Source organism: Pan troglodytes, chromosome 7, assembly GCF_028858775.2.
Source record: "Pan troglodytes isolate AG18354 chromosome 7, NHGRI_mPanTro3-v2.0_pri, whole genome shotgun sequence".
NCBI classification, from domain to species: Eukaryota; Metazoa; Chordata; class Mammalia; order Primates; family Hominidae; genus Pan; species Pan troglodytes.
The window spans coordinates 17,507,246-17,528,719 of NC_072405.2; the positions used below are offsets into that span (position 1 = coordinate 17,507,246).

Consider the following 21,474-nt stretch of genomic DNA (forward strand, 5'->3'; position numbering starts at 1 on the left):
GAAGGGGGCTTGGGGTAACGGAGCAGCTGGGCCCGACCCAGGTGGATTCAGAGTCTCCCATCACTCGGAGAAGCCTGCACCTTGGAAATAATTCAACTCTTTGGCCTGACTTTTGCAAGGGAAATGTATTGGGCATTTTATAGGTCTCCATGGCTGTGGTGTTTTATGACATTGAACCCAATAAAACTCGTAATGACACAGGATCTGCCAAGGGGATCGGACCTTCCCTTCTGGCCCAAGGAACCATTCTGTTTTGGTATCCCAGGAAATGAGTGGAGTTAAAATCCTTGTTATTTCAAGTGAACAGGGTCTGGGCAAGGTCTCTGTCTCTGGTCACCTTGACCATGTGCTACCTGTCGCTGAGTCTAACGGTTGCTCCAATTCAGTCAAAAGACAGGACTCAGCAAATAGAACCTTGATCTGTCCACGGGGTACTCCTGTCCACTGTTCCAGCAAATGTGAGAAAACCCACTTGTCCTTTGCGAGAGAGAGGCAATGCTGTCTTAGTCCCATCCTAAAGGCAGAAGGACGCTAAACAAGGGTGTCTGTGGGCTACAGGCAAGAGCCCCGCAATGGCCTCCCCGAGGGATCTGAGGCCCAGCAGGCCATCCCAGGTCTCAGAAGCCTTGTAAGAGCAGAGTGGAGGACACTTCTTGCACACTGAGCTCTGAGCAGTGAGGGGAACAGCTGGGAGAGAGGCTGGGGTACAAGTGACACTGTGCAGAGATGCTGCTCCCAGCCGAAGCTGCCACTGTGGGCCTTCTCCGTCCACCCAGCCCCTGTGATTGCACTGCCCCCACCTCTGGGCTCAAGTAGCCCATGAGCCTGCTCTCTGGACCCATCCTGACAAGTTGCTGGTGGATATGTCTATGCAGCAGGGCCACTGCAGGCTTAGGAGGGCTCCATTCCAGCCCTGGCTGAGCATCAGAACGGGGATGAGAGGTAAAAAATACAGATTGCTGGCCCTGTTTCATACTTTCTGCATCATATGCAGGAGCCCAGGAAGCTATTACAGTCCCAGATCATTTCTGATCCAACCCACCAGCCAGCAATACCTGCTCAAATCTAGGAGTCACTGACCTCAGCCCCCTCCCCTTCCTGGGGAGCTCCCACTCCAGGGTTGAAGCACGCACATGACTTTCACCTCTTCTGGAGTCCTCCCCCCGACATTCCCAACAAGCTGCTGCTCTGGGATTCTTCCCCTAGTCTCTCCACACAGGCCAGCAGTCACTGCAAACGCCCAGTTGCAATGCACCAAGAACTTTCAGGGTTTTGCCCTGTTTTGCTGGTTGGTGCCAGGAGATGGAAGCTCTCGAGTGGGGTGTGCTGTCCCCTGGGCTGGGTGGAGGTGGCCACAGCAGAGAAGGAAGATGGGTCCTGGAAGTACAGGCGGTTTGGGCTTGCATCCTCCCTGCGCCACTCCCGGCTGAGGGACCTCGAGCAAGCTTGACCTCCGTCACTCTTCATTTCTTTACCTGTAGAGTGGAAGTCTGGAAGCCGGCCTCCTGGGATGCTTCGAGGATGAACAGGAGGTGAGAGGTAGTGCCAGGGGTCAGCCATGTCAGTGGCTCCACCTGAGTCCTCAGGGCCTGGGGGAGTGTCTGGGACGAAGTAAGCAGCCGGCGCACGGGGGTCCTCCCTGCTCCCCTTTAATTGCTTGCATCTCTCTGGGGCATTCTTTTACTGTCTTTGGCTTCTTCCTTTGCTGCTGCCCTCATCTGGATGCCCGCCTCTATTTCCCCCTTCCTTCCACTTTCTTTAACTGCATTATTTTTCTGTCTTTAGAGGCCAGTGACTTACCTCCTTAATTTTCAAAGTTGTGTCTTTTCTAATATTGTATCAGTGCTTAAAATGCAATTTTCCCCGCCACTGTAGTGCCTCATGTCATATGCGCTGCGCTGCACGCGGGGACGGCCCAGAGCAGCTTCCTGCAGTGTGTGTTCTTCAGAACAGTGGCTTCAAACAGGACATCAAACAGGGAATTGCTTTAGTTGTTCATGAAATCAAGTGGGCTCCTGCTGGCATTTTAAAAACTAAATCATATAGAATAGAGAATACCCAGGGGCATTGCCTGTAGGAAAGGCTTTGGGAGGCTTTTGTATCCTGGTGTGGGAATGCGTGTGCACTCGCGTGCCTGAGATGTCAGGCACTGTAGATGGAACAAAAGTTCATGCCCAGATGAACTGATAAGCAGATGGTGGCCTGTATATTCCATGGAATATCACTCAGCCTTTGAAAGGAAGGAAATTCCTTCACATACTGCTACATGGGTAAACCCCGAAGACATGATGCTAAGAGGAGAGAGTCAGACACAAAGGAGAAACACTGCAATTCCATTTAAATGAGTCCCTGGAGTAGTCCCATTCAGAGAACAGAAAGCAGAATGGGGGTGCCAGGGCCTGACATCTTTCTCACTGACAGCCACAGTAACAAAGAACAGAAAGCCCGACAGACACTGTCGTGGACGCTCTTAGACCACACCGCACAGTGGGGACTTCACAGACCCCGAGTCCTGCACTTGGTGGGTGGGTCTCACGACCGCCCTTCCCCCTTGCGGTGCAAAGAAAGTTCAGAAGGGCAGTGGCTGCCCTATTGCTGTCTCTCCCACAGGATCTTTCTGACCATTTATTAATAATCCATTGAGAGAAAGACAATCTAGTAGGTCCTATGCATTTTCTATCTTCTCCCATTTTTCCATGAACTATATCTGTTATAGCAGCCCTATTAAACTAACTCCCCTACCCAGCCCCCAGCCCCTGACACCTGTTACTCTACCATCTGTGTCGATGAATTGGGCTACTTTAGGGACTTCATTTAGGTGGAATCATACAGTGTTTGTCCTTTTGTGTCTGGCTAATTTCACTTAGCACAATGCCTTCAAGGCTCACCCATGTTGTAGCATGTGCCAGAATTTCCTTCCTTTGTAAGACTGAATTCCATTGTACATATAGCCCACACTGGGCTTATCCATTCATCTGTCCATGGACACTGGCTGCTGCCACATTTTAGCCACTGAGCAACACTGTTGTGGACACAAGTGTACAAACACCTGCTCAAGTCCCTGCTTTCTGTCATTCTGGGTACACACCCAGAACTGGCCTTGCTGGATCATATGGTAATTCTGTGTTTAATGTGTCGAGGAGACTCCATACAGGACTTTGAATTTTACTCTGAATGAGGGTGACACTAGGGAGTTCTGAGTAGGGAAGCGATGTGATGGGACCTAACATTTTTATAGGGTCACAGTGGGCTGCCTTTGGGAATAGGCAGGTGGGAGGACAGGGAAGAGGAGAGCAGGGAGGAGTTGCTGTGTGTATCCTGGAAAGAATGAAGGTGGCTTAGACCCGGCTCTCGGCCGAGGCAGAGAGATGTCCATTCCTGGCTGCCTGTAGATGGGAGAGCCAACAGAAATCGGGGTTGCATGTGGATTTGTATGTGCAGAATACGAGAGAAAGAGCATGAGGAAGAGAAGATGGAGCTGCCATTCACAGGGATGGAAATTGACCAGGAACTCACCTCTGGCCATTTTAAGTCTGAGACATTTACTAGAAGTCCAAGTGGCCACATCACTTGGTGACATTGTCAGGTGGTCCTCTGACTTCTACCAGCCACTTTCCCTGGCCCCTTTTTGGCTTGATCCTCCCAGCTGCCAAGCACGCCTGGATGCTCCAGATGTTTTCAGGTTCCCAGAGCCCTTGCTGTAGCAGCTCACGCCTTCCTCCGCGGCCTCATCTGCTTTCCCCGTGATGTTTGAGAGCTTTTCTCAGGTGTGTGGGAGGAAACAGCATGTTGGGGGCCAGGAGACAGCCACCCAGACCTTGACAAGGCAGGGGACGGCTTCAGCTCCCGAAGACCCTCTTGCGTTCCCAGCCAAGCCAGAGGCTTACAGGCTGCTGAACGCACCTGAGGCAGCACCCATGGTGCAGCCCTGGTGCTGCAGGCAAAGTTCTTGGTCCTGTCACAGGGAGAAAGTCTATGCCCCAAGGCCCCGACAGCTTGAATCTGAGTCAAGGGTCACCTTTCAGAGCTGAAATTTGCTTCTGGAAAGCCAGAGAAATGCATTTTCCTATAGCATTGAGAGCACCCCAGCCCTGTGCCCACTGAGGGAGGGAAGGGGGCTTCTAGAGGCATCATCAGAGCAAGATGTGAGCTGGCTTTGCTTTGACCTCACTGTCAGGGCCTGCCACAGATGCCAGCACTCAGAGCTCACTCTGCAGAAGAGGGAACCCAGGCTGGGAGGGGCGAGAGAGTGTGCAGGGTACACAGTGGGTGAATAAGTGAGTCAGGTAGAGAGCCCAGTTCTCCTGGGCCCCAGGTGTGCCAGCAGCCTGCACAGAGTGGCCTTGGCTTGGCGGTCTTTCCCCACAAAGCATGGACTCTCAGAATCAGACCCCAGCTGAGACGAAGCACTAGATAGATTGCTTTTTAGACGGTGCATCCTGTTAGAGCTTAGGCTTCCCAGAGTGAACACGCACTTTCGTGTGAGTTTTTGCAATGCATTCACTTTTTTAGAAAACTTCCCCGTAGATGCCCGCTAGATACTGGGTTCTGATTCTGAACACAGACACCCCAGTGTAGGTGGATTGGTGGGGGTCAGAAGATTTTAATCTTTGGGAGGATTGAGGGGTGTCTCTCACCCTTGCACCTCTGAAGGTCACTGTCACGCTGTTGCTGGCATCTCAGCATTTCCATCCACTTCTCTATTTCCACTAACAATGCCCTAGCTCTGCCATGGCCACCTCTCACCGGTCTCCTGCGGTGGCCTCCAATCTAGTGTCCTGCTTCACCCGCAGCCCACAATCTCCTCCACAAAACAGCTGCAGTGATCCCTTTAAAGGTAAGTCAGCTCCTCCTTAAAACCATACAATGGTCCAACACGGCATTTGGAAAGAAATCCCAACCCTTCCCCAGCTGGTCTTTGGGCCCTGCCCTCCTCTCGCCATCCCTGGCTGCTCTGCTGCAAGTGCAGGGAGCCTCTTCCTGCTCTGGGAACCTGCCAAGCCTGTGCGCTTTTAGAGCCGTCTCTCTGCTCTGCCCTCTGTGCTTTGCAAAGCCTCTCCTTGCCACTGAAGACTCCAGCATGCGTCGCACTTTCTGGGAGAGGTCTTTATCTTATCTAAATACCCCTGGGCCTGTCCCGTCATCCTGTTTGAATTTCTTTGTGGCACTTACCTCTCCTAGAAATCAGTGGCCGTTTACTTTGCTAGTCTGCCGTCTGCCTTCCCCTCTGCTCTCCTCCCTGCATCAACTAGAATGTGGGCTCCATGGAGCAGGAGCTGCCTGCTGTGGCCTCCAGCATGGTGCAAGATCTATCTCAAAAGTTCTTGTTCAGGGCATAATGGATTCCTCAAGGGAAGGAATCAGACCCTCTCTGGGACTCCCCTGGGTGCTAGAGAACCTCGCTACCTTCATGTGGGGCTGCTGGGAGCCAACACTGTCACAGCCTTTCTGGACAGCAATTTGGCTGTCTAGACCAGAAGCTCCGAAACAGTTCCACAGTATTCAACCAAAGCAATTTTTCTTCTGAGAGCCTAAACTGAGGGAAAAATTCTAAAATGTAGGCAATAATTCATACACAAATATTAGATGAGGCTATATACATACATCCACATGTAGTAGGGAAATGTCAAAAGTGGTATTTATTATAAGCTTGAATGACATTAAAAAGGTTTACGGTACAATATTAAGTAATATGAAACATACAGAAGTTTATGTACAGCATCGTAACAGTTCATGCTTATTTAGAGGACTTGTGCCAGGCACCACATCGAGAACTTTATTTACATTTCCTAATTTTCTGAACAATCGTGTGAGGTAGTTATTATCTCAATTTTATTGACTGAGAAAATGAGACATGAACATATCAAGGAAGCTGACAAATATGGCGTAGTTTGTAAATTGTAATGTGAGGATTTGAATCCGGAGCCTCTCACTCCAAGCACTCCATTTAAACTCTACTGTATGCTGATGTGAGTTTCATAAACAACTTGAAAATGTGCGTATCCCTTGCTGCCCCCACTACCAGAAAGACTAAGAAGAAATACACCAAAATATTCACAGAGATTGCCTCTGGGTACTGGGGTTCTGGGAAACGTTTACTTTATAATTTCCTGTATTTAAATATTTTTCTGTAAAGAGCACACATCATTTTCATGTAAAGTTTTGAGTTTTATCAAAAGATTAGTAGTCACACACAAACCACAGATAACTTTGGCTAATTAATATAGAATCAAAAATACTTCTAAAAAACAAGCAATTTCAATCAAACATGATGTTTAATATGATTAAGGAGGGCTCATTCCACTGTGAAAAGACAACTTCGCATTAAGAACCATATAGCCGGGCACGGTGGCTCACAAGTGTAATCCCAGCACTTTGGGAGGCTAAGGTAGGAGGATCGCTTGAGCCCAGGATTTCGAGGCCAGCCTGGTCAACATGGTGAAAACCTGCCTCTATAAAATTTACAAGAACTAGCCAGGTGTGGTGGTGCATGCCTGTAGTCCCAGCTACTTGGGAGGTTGAGGTGGGAGGATCACTTGTGCCCAGAAGATTGAGGCTGCAGTGAGCCGTGATCATGCCACACACTTCCAGCCTGGGCAATGGAGCAAGACCTTGTCTCAAAAAAAAAAAAAAAAAAAAAAGAAAAAGAAAAAAGAAAGAAAAGAAAAGGAAAAGAGAAAAGATAAAAGGAAACATAATCAAAGGCATCCCTGTAAAAGCTTGTTGTAACCTAAAGAAAAAGGTAACTTCCTAGATATCTTCTGCAAGCCTATAGCCAGATTCAGAAGTAAGAGACACCTGCTAACACTGAGATAATTTTACTTTGTTTTGGGAATTCTTGCCAGTGTAATACAACAAGAAAAGGTAATACAACATCTACACATTTCGAAAAAAGGCATAACAGATGATCTGTTTGTCTTTCAGGGAAATCTAAGACAAGTAATTGAAAAGCTATTAGAGCTAATAAGAGAACTGAAATAGACAAAAATCAATAGCTTTCTTTTTTTCAACAATAACATTAGCAATGCCAATTCTCCAAAAATTGTATATAAATTTAAATTTAATGCCAATAAAAACGAATACAGGAATTTATAGCTTGTCAAAATTATAGCCTGAAGTTAAATCAGAAAAATGAATGAGAAAGAATAATGAAGAAAATCTTTTAAAAAAGAACTGAAACTGTATCATTAAACTGGAGTAATTAATTTATGTGGTTCTCTGCAGGAAAAGACAGAGTCCAGAAATAGGCCCATGATTATGTGGGAATTGAGTAAGTGATAAGGAAGGCAATTCAAATCAGTAAGAAAAATGGCTTTTAAAAAATTTATTATCTAATATTTGATTTGTCAAGTCATTAAATAATTATCTATATCCTAAAGATATCCTGTATTTTTTCTAAAAGATTTAATTTTCGCCTTTGATTTACAATTATTAAAATGTTTTCTTGAGACAGAGCCTCACGCTGTCACCAAGGCTGGAGTGCAATGGCACCATTATGGCTCATTGCAGCCTTGACTTCCCAGGCTCAAGCAATCCTCCCATCTAAGCCTCCCGAGTAGCTGGGACTACAGGCGTACATCATCATATCCAGCTAATTCTTATAATTTTTGTAGAGGTGAGGTCCCACTCTGTTGCTGAGGCTGGTCTCGAATTCCTGGGCTTAAGTGGCCCGCCCAACTTAGCCTCCCAAAGTGCTGGGATTGCAGGTGTGAGCCACTGTACCTGGACCATATTTATGTCTTTAATCAATTTGGATTCAATAGTCAAGAATGGTTGTGCAGTAAGGCCACAGTTTTATGTGAAGGAAAACGTTTTCTCAGCCTCATTTATCGAGTAGCTCATACCGCCCTGGAGACGCACAGTGCCTCCCCGGCATGTGCCTGAGGGTCCGTCTGAGACTCTCCGTTCACTTCCTGTTCTATTTTTACACTCCCTGGTCCGCTCCATCTTCATTACTGCAGCTTTTAGTAAGTGTGGACATCTAGGAGGGGAATCCTCTCTATCTTGGTTTTTTTTCTCTTCATAGATATCTTTTCTATTTTTGAGCCTTTTCTTATCCATAAAATTTTGAGAACCAGCTTGTAAAGTTCCTCAAAAACACCCTTTGGAATATAGATTGGAAACACATTTGATTTTTAAGTAATTTGGAGAGAATATGCCTCTTAATGATGAGTCCTCCTAATCATGGTAAATCCATCTTTCCTTCTGTTTAAGCCCTTCTACGTCTCCATACAAGTTTGCACATATTTTATTAGGTCCATTTCTAGGTAAATTATGTGTTTAGTTGGCATTGGAAATCAGCTTTAAAAAAAAACTACATTTTTCTAAATGGTCAAAATATATGAATAGGCCATATACAGAGGCAAAGAATCCATATAACCGATGAGCATCTCAAATATAATCAAGGGAAAACAAATTAAAACAAAAAGATTTAATTTATTACCTATTCCACTAGTAAAACTAATGTTTGACAATACGAGTTTTGGTGAGAATATGGGGAAAATGAAAACTCTCAGGTATTTGGTGGGATGATAAATGGGTTCGATCGCTTTGGGGAATGTTTTGGGAATCCATAGTGCCACTGAGGGAACATAGCCCACTGCCCTGTAAGTCCATAGGTAAATTAAATATCTAAATTCCCTGTATTGTTCAGAGAAACTCTCACATATGTGCAAAAGAGGGAATGTATGAGGTTGCCCATCCCAATGCATTTCATCATTTTGAAACAGTGTCCCTTAGAAAATGAATGAATAAAAGGAAGTTTATTCACTTAATAGAAAAGGATACAGAAAAAAAAAAAGCACTGGGAATCTATGTATTACAACAAACAAATCTCAAAAACACATATTTCTGAAAAAAAAAGCAAGTTGCAAAAAGGTTACATACATTATGAAGCCATTTTTTAAAAGTCTAAAACAAACAGAGCAGCAATATATATTGTTTATAATTGCTTATACATGTCGTAAATGTTCAAAATCATACATGGTTAACACCTACTAACTCCATGAAAATTATTAATTTTGGAGAGAAAGAGGGGAGAAAATAATGAACAATCTTTAGTTGTATCTTCATATCTGGAACATAAAAAGAGAGAGGAAAAAAAGAGAAGGAAGGAAGTGTACCAAAATATGAATACCTGTTTGATCTTAGCAGTGTCACATTATTTTCTGTGTTTTTTAATACATTTAAAATATTCATAGCTAGTGGTGAAAAAATTTCTTAAATAGTTGTATATTTCTATCATCTTGGAGTGAGGAAGACATTTGCAAGCGTGAACGACAAAGGAAAGATTAATAGGAAAGATTAATAAATTGACTAGGTAGAAACGATAGCTTTTACTGCATAATACATACCATGTTGTAATACATAATACAAACACAAAGTTCAGTTGGCCATGGAGGCTCACACCTGTAATCCCAGCACTTTGAGAGGCCAAGGCAGGAGGATCACTTGAAGTCAGGTGTTTGAGTCCAGCGTGGCGAACATGGTGATACCCCGTCTCTACTAAAAAGACAAAAATTAGCGAGCATGGTGGTGGGCGCCTGTAGTCCCAGTTACTAGGGAGGCTGAGGCAGGAGAATCACTTGAACCCCGGAGAAGGAGATTGCAGTGAGCTGAGATGGCGCCACTATACACCAGCCTGGATGGCAGAGCAAGACTCCATCTCAAAACAAACAAAAAAACATTAGTAAGTTAAAAAGCAAAACCTAAATTAAGAAAAATATTTACATTTATGAGATTAATGTAAAAATTAAATATATTTATCACATAAAGAGGTCTTCCATATCATTGAGAAAATGATAAACACCTTAATGTAAAAAGTGGTAGAAGACGTGGATGATCAAATCATAATATGAGAAACACAAGTGGCGAATAAGTACATGATAAAATCAATAGAAAAGTAAATTAATACTATGTTGTTCATCACTTTTCACTGAGCAGATTGACAAAGTTGTTTTTTTTTTTTTAATTTGTTATAAACCATTGTCCAGGGACTGGAGAAATGGCTTCCTTCATCACGGTGAGAATGTAAACCAGTCTTACCTTTATAAACATTAATTTAGCTTCATAGATCAAGATCTTTAAAAATGTGCATATTCTTAAACACCGTAATTCCGGTTATGGAAACATAGCTTAAAAATATTGGACAATTGAATATTTACCTTACAACAATGTTTACTGTGGGTTTATTTATAACAGCCAAAGGTTGAAAATAACTTATTTGACCGTTAGTGGTTAAATAAATTAATGGTAAATTTGTACAATAGCATGCAGTTATTCATATGTTTCAAAATTACATATATTTATATATAATTTATACTGTACTGTTCACAGAAATAACCAAGTTATGACACAGTATAAACAGTTTGGCCCATTCTTCAAGAGTATATGTATATGTAACATCTTTGAAAATGCATACACTGAATATTCACAATGATTTTCCATTGGTGGTAGGGTTGTAACTGATTTTTTTTCCTTTGCGTAGATGAGAATTTTCTGATTTTCTACATGTGCAGTGCTTGCTTAATAAAAAATGAGACTGAAAAGTAAAAGACCACTTTTTTGTAAGCCAGCTCAGAAAGGATGAAAAGAATAATAACCCTTGTTAAAGAAAGTGTAGGGAACTACATACTTCCATACTGCTGTATGAAATGTCTGAAGGACAATTTGCCAAAATATATTGGAAGACTTAGAAAGGTTATGTATGCTCTTGAGCGTGGGAATTCCACTTGTGGGATTTTTAACCTCAACAAAAATTAAGGGAAGATATGAGGAAAGAGAAAGGGCATGAGCAAAGGACATTTTTGCAGCATGTTTATGATCTTGAGAAAATGGAAACAGCTGGGGTGTGCGGCAGAAGAAGTGGGGAAAATGACAACGGTTCATTAAACCTCACGATCAGATGCTGACAGCCCCTCACAGGTTGCTGCAGACAAAACAGGGAACGACAGGAAAAAGATGACCGTGATACGCTCACTAAAAGCAGGTCACAAAACAGGATGTAGATAATGATCCCATTGTGCTTTTTTACAAAAAAAAAAAAAACGCCACGGAAAATTACATATCACGAATGTTCAGAGTGGCTGTCTCTGGATGATGGCGTTGGAGTTAATTTTTATCTTTCACTCTATTTTCTGAATTTCCTATATCAAAAGCAAATTGAGGGTGTGAAGGGGAAAGCATATTTAATGTGATTCCTAAAAGGCTCAGCCCTCCCTGCATGGATTGAGCACTGAAAGAAGAGGGTTCTGTCACCTCTTTCGTCCTGACCCTTGCCTTTTCTAATGTTGCTCAGAGGCACGCAGACGTATTTGCTTTAAGTAATTGCTTGTCTGTTTTTAATATCACATTTTGAAAAGGTATTTAGACAACATGAGTTTGTTACTTTCTGTTTAACCCAAATCCTTCAGAGGTACTTAAAGCAAAATGTAAAGTCCTCTCATCCCTTTGTGAATTTCAGTCCCCAGAAGTCTCACTGTTAGTAGTTTGATTTTTACCAAAAATGTCCAGGCATTTTCTTTTCATCTGCAAATGTGTTAATAGACTCTTTTTTTAAATTTCACACAACCAGGATTATATCATACAAAACATTCTGCAATTTACTCTTTCATGTAACAATAATGTATCCTGGGTATTTTTCTTTGCCAGTTCAGATCTCTTTTATCCTTTTACTAATTTATTTACCTATCTATTCATTTGCTTAACTAGATTTTATTATTATACAAGTTATCCATGAACATTGTTTTCAAAAATTTAAACAGTCAGAAAAGGTATAAACTGAAAACTCAAAAGTTCGCCTTCCCTGCCACCACTGATGTGCCCTCCTCAGAAGCAAGCAATGGAGCAGCTTTTGTGGGGTTTTTTGTTTTTTTTCTGAGACAGAGTCTCATTCTGCCGCCCAGGCTGGAGTGCAGTGGCATGATCTCAGCTCACTGTAACCTCTGCCTCCCTGGTTCAAGCGATTCTCCTGCCTTAGCCTCCTGAGTAGCTGGAATTACAGGCACCCACCACCACGTCCAGCTGATTTTTGTATTTTTAGCAGAGACAGGGTTTCACCGTGTTTTTATTAGAGACAGGGTTTCACCATGTTGCCCAGGCTGGTCTCGAACTCCTATCCTCAGGTGATCTGCCCGCCTCGGCCTCCCAAAGTGCTGGGATTACAGGTGTGAGCCACCGCACCCAGCTGCAGCTTTTGTTTTTAAACATTCTTTTCATTACAGTTACAACTTCAAGAAATACTAATGCCAATATCTCTGAGCTAAATACACTGACAGATGCAGAATGCACTTCATCATGCTGTCTCTTTTCTTACCTGGCTTTCACCTGCACACTCCCCTCTCGATTTCCTAGATTTTTATCAGCTGTTTTGTATCCTAGTGATTGGCTTTATTACTTTAAATAATATATTTAAATGTTTACGTCTCAATTCATTAGCTTTAGGCAGTATCTAAACTTAACACCTGCCCGCAAACACTGCTTTCAAATTCACATCCTACTTTTTTGTTATACTGTTATTTTTACATATTAAGGCTTATCATATTTATATTCTGGCTGGACTTGGTGGCTCATACTTGTAATCCCAGCACTTTGGGAGGCCAAGGCGGGTGGGTCACCTGAGGTCAGGAGTTTGAGACCAGCCTGGGCAACATGATGAAACCCCATCTCTAATACAAATACAAAAATTAGCTGGGCGTTGTGGGACATGCCTGTCGTCCCAGCTACTTGGGAGGCTAAGGCAGGAGGATCACATGAATCTGGGAGGTGGAGGTTGCAGTGAGCTGAGACTGTGCCAGTGCACTCCAGCCTGGGGGACAGAGCAAGACTCTGTCTCAAAAAAACAAAAAATTTTATTCTGTTGTGTTCAGTGCTTATATAATTTTACTGTGTTTCATCAGTAGGTTAGTACTCAAAACTTTTTCAGTTGAAAATCAGGCACTACAATAATATAAGTATGTAAATTTTGTTCTGTAGAATCAAGTGGGATAATTGAATACATAGAGAAGGCCATCTGATACTATGTCATTAAAATTTGCCATTTGAGGGAGAATTTCCCAAATATCAAGGTTTTATGAAACCTCTTTTGTTTTCTTTTATGTGCTTGGGGGTCACACTCGGCTATCCTTATTTCTTATAACATGTCATTCTTATTTGCAGTTTTGTTAGAGGATTTCCTAGTGTCGCTTATTCTTTCCTGTATGTGCATGCTCGCAAGGGGCCTTTCATTGTCCTTAAGGCTGAATGTGGATGTCTAGACAGCAATAAGCTTTTTCTACCAGCTTACAAAACTCAACACACCAAAGACTATACAAAACTCAATACCCTTCAATGGCATGCAAATGCTCTTTTTAAAAGTCACCTCTAAGGGGGTGTAAATAACATTCCACAAAATTCACCCATTTGGGGCACAATTATGCATTTTTGCAAATATATACTCTTGTATAAACTGCACCACAATCAAAATGGACATTTTCACCACCCCAATAAGTTTCCTTTAGCCCTTTCTGTTCATACCCCTTATGCTACCTCCAACCACTGATCTACTTTCTAGAACCATAGCTTTGCCTTTTCTAGAATTTTTCTTTCTTTTTTTTTTTTTAGTGGGGAAGGAGTTTAATTGACCTAAGCCTAGCCCACACAGGAGAACTGAGTAGTCACTGAAATTAGTCTCCCCAAAGGTGTGAAGGTCAGGACTTTTATGGACAAGTTGGTGGGCAGGGGAATAGAGAATGGATGTTGCTGATTGCTTGTAAAAGAAATCGTAGGGGTGTGGAAAATTGCCCTTGTGAGTGGGTCCTCCTTTGGGTGGGGCCACAGGACAAGTTGAGTCATGAGTTTTGAGTTTGGGTGGGGTCCATTGGTTACCAGAATGCACAAGTCTGGGTGTAAAAAAAAAAAATCTCAAAAGACCAATCTTAGGTTCTGCAATAGTGATGTTATCTACAGGACGAAATGGGGGAGTCAGAAATCTTGTGACCTCTGGCCACATGACCCCTGAGCAGTAAGGGATTACAGAAACTATGCCTACATTTTAGCAGAATTCAGGTCCCCCCATAATCCTGTTCTTGTGGCCTTTCTTAGTCTTACAAGGGTGATTTTTGCTCCCTGAGCAAGGAGGGGGTTAGTTTTAGGGAGGGACTATTATCATCCTTGCTTTTTCTTTGAGACAGAGTCTCACTCTGTCACCGAGGCTGGAGTTCAATGGCGTGATCTCAGCTCACTGCAATCTCTGCCTCCCAGGCTCAGGTGATCCTCCCACCTCAGCCTCCCAAGTCATTGGCACTACAAGCACATGCCTCCATGCCTGGCTAATTTTTGTATTTTTTGTAGAGATGGAGTCTTGCTGTGTTGTCCAGGCTGGTCTAGAACTCCTGAGCTCAAGTGATCTCCCACCTTGGCCTCCCAAAGTGCTGGAATTACAGGCATGAGCCACTGCACTTGATGATCATTTTTGCTTTGAAGTTAAACTATAAACTAAATTTCTTCCAAAGTTACTTTGGTTTATGGCCAGCAATGACCAAGGAGAGCTTGGAGGTCAGAAGCAAGATGGAGTCAGCCATGTCAGATTTCTCTTACTGTCATAATTTTGCAAAGGTAGTTCAATCCCCCTCACACACACTTGGGCTTCAGCACCCCTCAATCCTAAGGTGTTAGCTATGGAAATGAGAAAAGGCTAATGATTGCTCTAACTTCTTCCTGCTGACAGGGGGCGTATTTGGGGGAGGGGTTGACCCCAGGGTAAAAGGAGTGGAAGTGTCTTGCAATTGCCTGTATGTATTCAAGTGCAACTTGTTGGGGTCCAAGATGTGTATAACGAAAACATTGGTGCTCTTATCCACAGCTTTAGTACAGCATTTAAAGAAGAAAAATAATGAGCCGTAAAAAGGAACGAGATTATGTCCTTTGCAGGGAAGTGGATGGAGGTGGAAGCCATTATCCTCAGCAAACTAACGCAGGAACAGAAAACCAAACACTGTATGTTCTCAATTATAAGTGGGAGCTGAACGGTGAGAACATATGGACACACGGAGGGGAGTAACACACACTGGGGCCTATTGGGGAGCGGGAAGGAGAGCATCAGGAAAAATAGCTAATGGATGCTGGACTGAATACTTAGGTGATGGGTTGATAGGTGCAGCAAACCACCATAGCACACATTTACATATGTAACAAACCTGCACATTCTGCACATGTACCCCATAACTTAAAATTTAAAATAATAATAATAATAATAATAATAATTAGCCCTAATATAAGGAGTGAAAGTGTAAATCGCCCAGTGGGTTCACCTTGCCCGCTGCCTAGACAAAGCCAATTTATCAAGACAGAGGAATTGCAAAAGAGAAAGAGTAATTCACACAGAGCCAGCTGTGTGGAAGACCGGAGTCTTATTATTACTCAAATCAGCCTCCTTGAGCATTCGGAGATCAGAGTTTTTAAGAATAATTTGGTGGGTGGAGGAAGCCAGTGAGTCGAGAGTGCTGATTGGTTGGGTCAGAGATGAAATCACAGGGAGTCAAAGCTGTCTTCCTGCGCTGAGTCAATTCCTGGGTGGGAGCCACAGATCAGATGAGCCGGTTTCTTGATCTGGGTGGTGCCAGCTGATCCATCAAGTGCCGGGTCTGCAAAATATCTCAACCGCTGATCTTAGGAGCAGTTTGGGGGGCGGGAGATCAGAATCTTGTAGACTCCAGCTGCATGACTCCTAAATCATAATTTCTAATCCTGTGGCTAATTTGTTAGTCCTACAAAGGCATCTAGTTCCCAGGAAAGAAGGAGGGTTCTTCTGGGAATGCGCTGTTATTGTCTTCGTTTTTAACTACAAACTATAAATTAACTTCTTCCCAAAATTAGTTCAGCCTATGCCCAGGAATGACCAAGGACAGCTTGGAGGTTAGAAGCAAGATGGAGTTGGTTAGGTTAGATCTCTTTCACTGTCTCAGTTGTAATTTTGCAGAGGCAGTTTCAAAAGTCCTAGCTTCAGGAGTCCCTGTAGAACTGACCTGAAGCCTCAAGGAATCCAGGTGAATAATCCCAAAAACCAACCAAATATGGGGTCATCAGCAGAAGCTCAAGAACAATGGATGAGACTGGAATCTAATAACAGGTGTGCTGTAGCTGTTTTGAAACATAATTTTTCCCTCTCCAGTTTATTTTTACTAAAGACAAGACCAATTTATTTGCAAAATAAGCTTGCCTTATTATACTTTGCCTAAGTATTTACATAAAGTGCAGCAAGAATAATTATTGGCCATATAGGCTCTTTTTTTCTAACTGGCTTTGCTGGAATTTTTTTCATAAGGAATCTCAGATTAGACCTTTTAAAAGTCTCTTAAGCCCAGCCAAGAATTTATTTGTGCCTGCAGATACTTGTATGAATTGGGTGAATTCCTTTCTTCTTGAGGTCCCAACAAAGCTTGGAGTTCCTGGGCCTGTCAGAAAGTGACATTCTTTATTTGCCACAGGTCTGGAATCCTGTACAGGACAAGGTAGGAGGCCAGCTCCTCCAAGGGGCTTTCATCAGCACTGTAGGTCAGCCTCGATTTCTTAAAGCAGTCTGAAAATATGTCATTTCAGTCAAAGCCTTGGTAAAATAAGCAGTGTCTCCAACTGTGTCTTGCTACAAAAGAAAACACATTCTTATTGAACTTACTCAAGTAACTATATTGCCTTATGTTAAAAATACTCACAAATAATTTCCAAACTCTGGAGAAGGCAGGTAGAGAGAAAGAAATACGCTCTAAATTTTGTTTACAGGAGTATATTTTGCTCAATTGTTAAAAGTTGTAAATAGCTCAGTAGAAGTTTTCTTTACTCAGAAAAACAAAACAAAAAGAATCAGCAACATTTTAAGTGAAAAGTCAAAAAGATTTTTCCAGTTACTGAACATTTTGGTTGTTTCCAGCTGGAGGCTAATTAATATGAGTAACAATGCTAAGAACATATATGTCAAGTCTTTTTGTGGTCATATGTTTTTATTTCTCTTTGATAAGCAACAAGAAGTGAAATATCTGGGTCACAGGTTAAGAAGCTCCCAAATTGTTTCCTAAAGTTGTTTCGTTTCACCTTACCATCAGCGTCATGTGAGCATTCCAGTTTCTCCATATGCTTGCCAACACTTGGTATGATCGGTCATCTAATTTTAGCATCTGGGTGGTTGTGTGGCATTTCCCTGTGGTTTTAGTTGCCATTCCCCTAATGACTGATGACACTGAACACCTGTTCATGGGTTTGTTTGCTGCTCAGCTGTCTTCTTTGTTCAACTGTTTGTTAAATTGAATTTTTGGCTTCTTTTATAGAGTTTAAAAGTTAATTATATATTCTCATATAGATACATGTTTTTCAGAAATGTCCTGCCTGTCTCTGGTTTAGCTATTTCTTTTCTTAATGGTGTTTTTAAAGTGCAGAAGTTCTTAATTTTGAAAAGTCTAATTTATCAATTTTTCTTTTATACTTTGTGATCTTCTATTCTAAGGGAATAATCTATTCTAAGGGAATAGAAGATCACATTTGTATTCTTGTGACTCATATTCTTTATATCCTTTGTGACACCAAGGTCACAAAGATTTCCTTCTATGTTTTCTTCTAAGAATATAATGTACCTCTTTAAAGCAGCTTTTAAGATTGTTTTTATTTATCATTGGTTTTCAACAACACAATTATAATGTACCTTGGTGTGGTTTTCTTCATACTTGGGGTTGATATTCTTGAGTCTTCAGGTCTATAGTTTCTATCAAATTTGGAATTTCCATTTTTGGTTTCTTTAAGTTTCATAGTCTTTGTGGTAGCCCAGTTACGTGTCTTCTGACTGTGTGCTAATTTCTCCCCAGTCACTGATGCTCTGTTGTTTCTGTTCACCTTTTTCTCCCAGTGCTTCACTGTGGGTACTTTCAATTGCACTGTCTCCAAGCCCTCTGACCTTCCTTCTGCAGCACCTAATGTACTATTCATCCCATCTAGAGTTTTGCTTGTTTGTTTGTTTGTTTTTGAGACAGAGTCTCGCCCTGTTGCCCAGGCTGGAGTGCAGTGGCACCATCTCGGCTCACTGCAACCACAGCCTCTCGAGTTCAAGTGATTCTTCTGCATTAGCCTCCCAAGTAGCTGTGATTACAGGCACCTGCCACCACACCCAGCTAATTTTTGCATTTTTAGTAGAGATGGGGTTTCACCATGTTGGCCAGGCTGGTCTCAAATCCCTGACCTCAAGTAATTCACCTGCTTCGGCCTCCCAAAGTGCTGGGATTACAGGCATGAGCCACTGTACCTGGTCATGTTTTTTTTTTCCTTTTATAAAAAATTTTAATATTTATTTATTTGAGACAAAATCTCGCTCTGTTGCCCAGGCTAGAGTGCAGTGGTGTGATCTTGGCTCAAAGCAACCTCTGCCTCCCAGGCTCAAGCAATTCTCCTGCCTCAGGCTCCCGAGTAGCTAGGATTACAGGCACGCACCACCATGCCCAGCTCATTTTTTTTTTTTTTTTGTATTTTTAGCAGAGACAGGGTTTCACCATATTGGCCAGGCTGGTCTCGAACTCCTGAGCTCAAATGATCCTCCTGCCTCAGCCTCCTAAAGTGCTGGGATTACAGGCATGAGCCGCCACTTCTGGCCTCTCTTTTTTCTTAATTTCAGATATTGTATTTTTTTTATCTCTAGGAGACCCATTTAATTTTTTTATGTCTTCATTTTCTCTCTTCATTGTCTTATTGCTTTCAGTTATATATTTGAACCAGTTTACATATTTTGTCATTTCTGTTTTAAGGCACTAGTCTACTAATATCAAAATGTGTGCAATTTCCACTTATGTTCCTATCAATTAACTTTTCTCCTAGTTGAGAGTCATGTTTTTCTGTTTCTTTGCATGCCTGGCAATTGTTACTGGATGACAGGCACTGTGAGTGCTGAATATTATCGTGTTTCTTTAGAGAGTGTCACACTTGCATGTGGCACACTGTTAAGTTACCTGTGGATAAAATTGGTTTTTGAATAACAGTTCTGTGACTTACTGTACCTTCAGCAAGCCCTTAAGCCTCAAGGAGCCTGAGTTTCTTCATCTGTAAAATGGGAAGGTATATGTCTGCTGTCAGGGCTACATATACTACATGAAAAGCATGCAGTAAAATGCCCAGCCTTGAGTCAGAAGGTGTACTAGGCACTGTGCCAGCATCATTAGTATTCATGTTTTTATGTGATAGGCAAATCCTGCAACAGTTTTATGAGTTAATTTTAAATCTCTGCCTCTCTAGCGGGACATCTGTGTCTGTAGATCCACTCAGTAATTACAGTCAACCCAAGCATGTTAAAGGCCTGAGACCTTTTCTTTCCTTTTTCTTTCTTTAACATTTTCCAATCTCATGTTTGAAAGCATAAAAGAGAACCTTTCAGTCTAAATGTTCTCCTGCACCCTCAAACCCGATGGAGGTGCTTCTCACTGCACGCTCCCTTCTTACACATTCCACCTCTGGGTTCTGCCAAGGAAACATTGGAGAAACAGCTCCAAAGGATTGAATGATGTCCAGAGCCTTTTAAGAGAGGTTCAAGTCGTGACCAGATGTGTATCTGGGTAAGATACGTGTGAACCTCTGTGGGAAAGACCAAGGGTTTGAAGTCAGAGATGTGGCTCAAATCTCTGTTCTGTGCTTCAGTTTCTTCCCTGTCTGCCAGAGGAGGAGGAGGAGGAGGAAGAGGAGGAGGAGGAGGAGAGGAGTAGGAGGAGGGGGAAGGGGAGGTGGAGGAGAGGGAGGGGGAGAGGGAGGGAGACGGGGACGGGGAGGATCTGTCTAGTTTACAGGGTCCTTATGAGGCTCATGTGGGAAAATGCTTTGCAGGCTGGAAAGTACCACAGAGGTGTGAGTTATTATAAAAAGGGAAGTTATTTCCCTCTGTCAAAAAGCTATGCAGAAATATACTAATATGTAAGAAATGTTTGTATGGAGGACAGAAATAATTCATTTCATGGAGAGACAAGAGGATCACTGGCAGTAAAACTGCAGGCATTATTTATGGGAGACTCAAAGGAGGGAATGCCCCGTGTTGGCGGGCCTGCCTTTCAATCCTTGTCACAAGTCATGATCCAGAAGCTCGGCCAATTGAAGAAAGGGTCTCCATGAAGTGGAGCTCATGATCTGCCTGCATCAGCATCACTGGGGGCATTTTTTGAAAATGCAGATACCAGCACTGCTGGGGCTGGGGCTGGGAGTCTGCAAACTCCCCTGCTGGTTAAAATGCAAACTGAGGTTTCAGAACTATTGTGCCAAAGAATCATAACTGACTCCATTGGGAAGTAATGACCCATGATTTGATTTCTCATTTAATTTTTCAAAATGCAAACAATGCAAAAAGTTAAAAATTGAAAAATAAGTTAAAGCCCATAGTCTCATCAATACAAGACACAACTGTAGTTGGATTAACATTTTGGCATATTGCTAACATATTTTAATAATCACTACTGTGAGAGTTTTTTAAAACATAAATTTACATGGTGTTCCCAAAAAAGAAAATTCACTCACATAAAGGAATTTTATCCGTCCCCAGAATTACCTAATGAATTTCAAGCTTCTCTGTTAGCAGAATCAAATGTAGGTGACTCGATAAACAAGTGTCTGTCTTTGACTTAACACAGCTTTATAAAAATGCCTTCTTCCTTCCTTCCTGAAGGTCTGCTCAGCACCCTCAAACTTTTTACCACCTGAAAATCTTTTCTATCAATTTTACCACAATGGGGGGAGGTGAATTTCCCCAAAAGACCTTTTCACTTTAAAAAATGGAAATGGCCACATAATTTCTCCTCCTAACTGTGCCGAAGTACCTAAAAGTCACAGGTTGGCATTGCTAGGTCAGCCTTTTGCAGGGGCCACACGTGCCCAAGGCCCTTACACACCCAGCCAGGTGTTACAGAGCAGCCTCTCACCATCAGGCTCTGTGCTAGTGCTGGGAAAAGATTCTGCTGGCGTTTAAAAGTATTGCACAAGGAGGCCAGATGCAGTGACTCATGCCTGTATCCAACCCAAAACTTCGGGAGGCTGAAGTGGGAGGATTGCTTGAGTCCAGGCATTCAAGACCAGCCTGGGCAACATGATGAAATCCCACCTCTACACAAAATTGTTTAAAAAATTAGCCAGGCATGGCGGCGCGTGCCTGTGGTCCTAGCTACTCGGGAGGTTGAGGTGGGAGGATCACTTGAGCCCAGGAGTTCAAGGCTGCAGTGAGCCATGATCACGCCTCTGCACTCCAGCCTGGGTGACAAGAGACAGACAGATGAATGAAAGAAAGTAAGAAGGAAAGAAAGAAAGAAAGAGAAAAGGGAAGGGAAGGAAGGAAAGGAAAGGAAGGGATATACTGCACAAGGCATTAGCTGTGAATGACTGTAGCACACACTCTACAATCCAGCAATGGAAAAGCTTTGTTTTCTGAACATGTTTTCTATCTTCACGTGTTTGGAAAAACACCTATTTCTCAAATACTACCCAACCCTGTTG

The 21,474-nt window shown here is 42.6% G+C and overlaps 1 protein-coding gene across 6 annotated transcripts in view; it reads left to right on the forward strand.

Annotated features, from left to right (window-relative positions):
* Positions 1-21,474, forward strand: part of BLK (BLK proto-oncogene, Src family tyrosine kinase) — a 71,781-nt gene that overhangs the window by 21,181 nt on the left and 29,126 nt on the right. For 3 of the 6 annotated variants that reach the window (XM_063816874.1, XM_063816880.1, XM_063816877.1), the window contains exon 2: positions 1,482-1,532. The exons of the other annotated variants lie outside the window; for them this stretch is intronic. In XM_063816874.1, coding sequence (XP_063672944.1) covers positions 1,522-1,532 — 11 coding nt within the window. In that variant the 5' untranslated portion in view covers positions 1,482-1,521. The remainder of the gene's footprint in view (positions 1-1,481; positions 1,533-21,474) is intronic. 6 annotated transcript variants of the gene reach the window in all.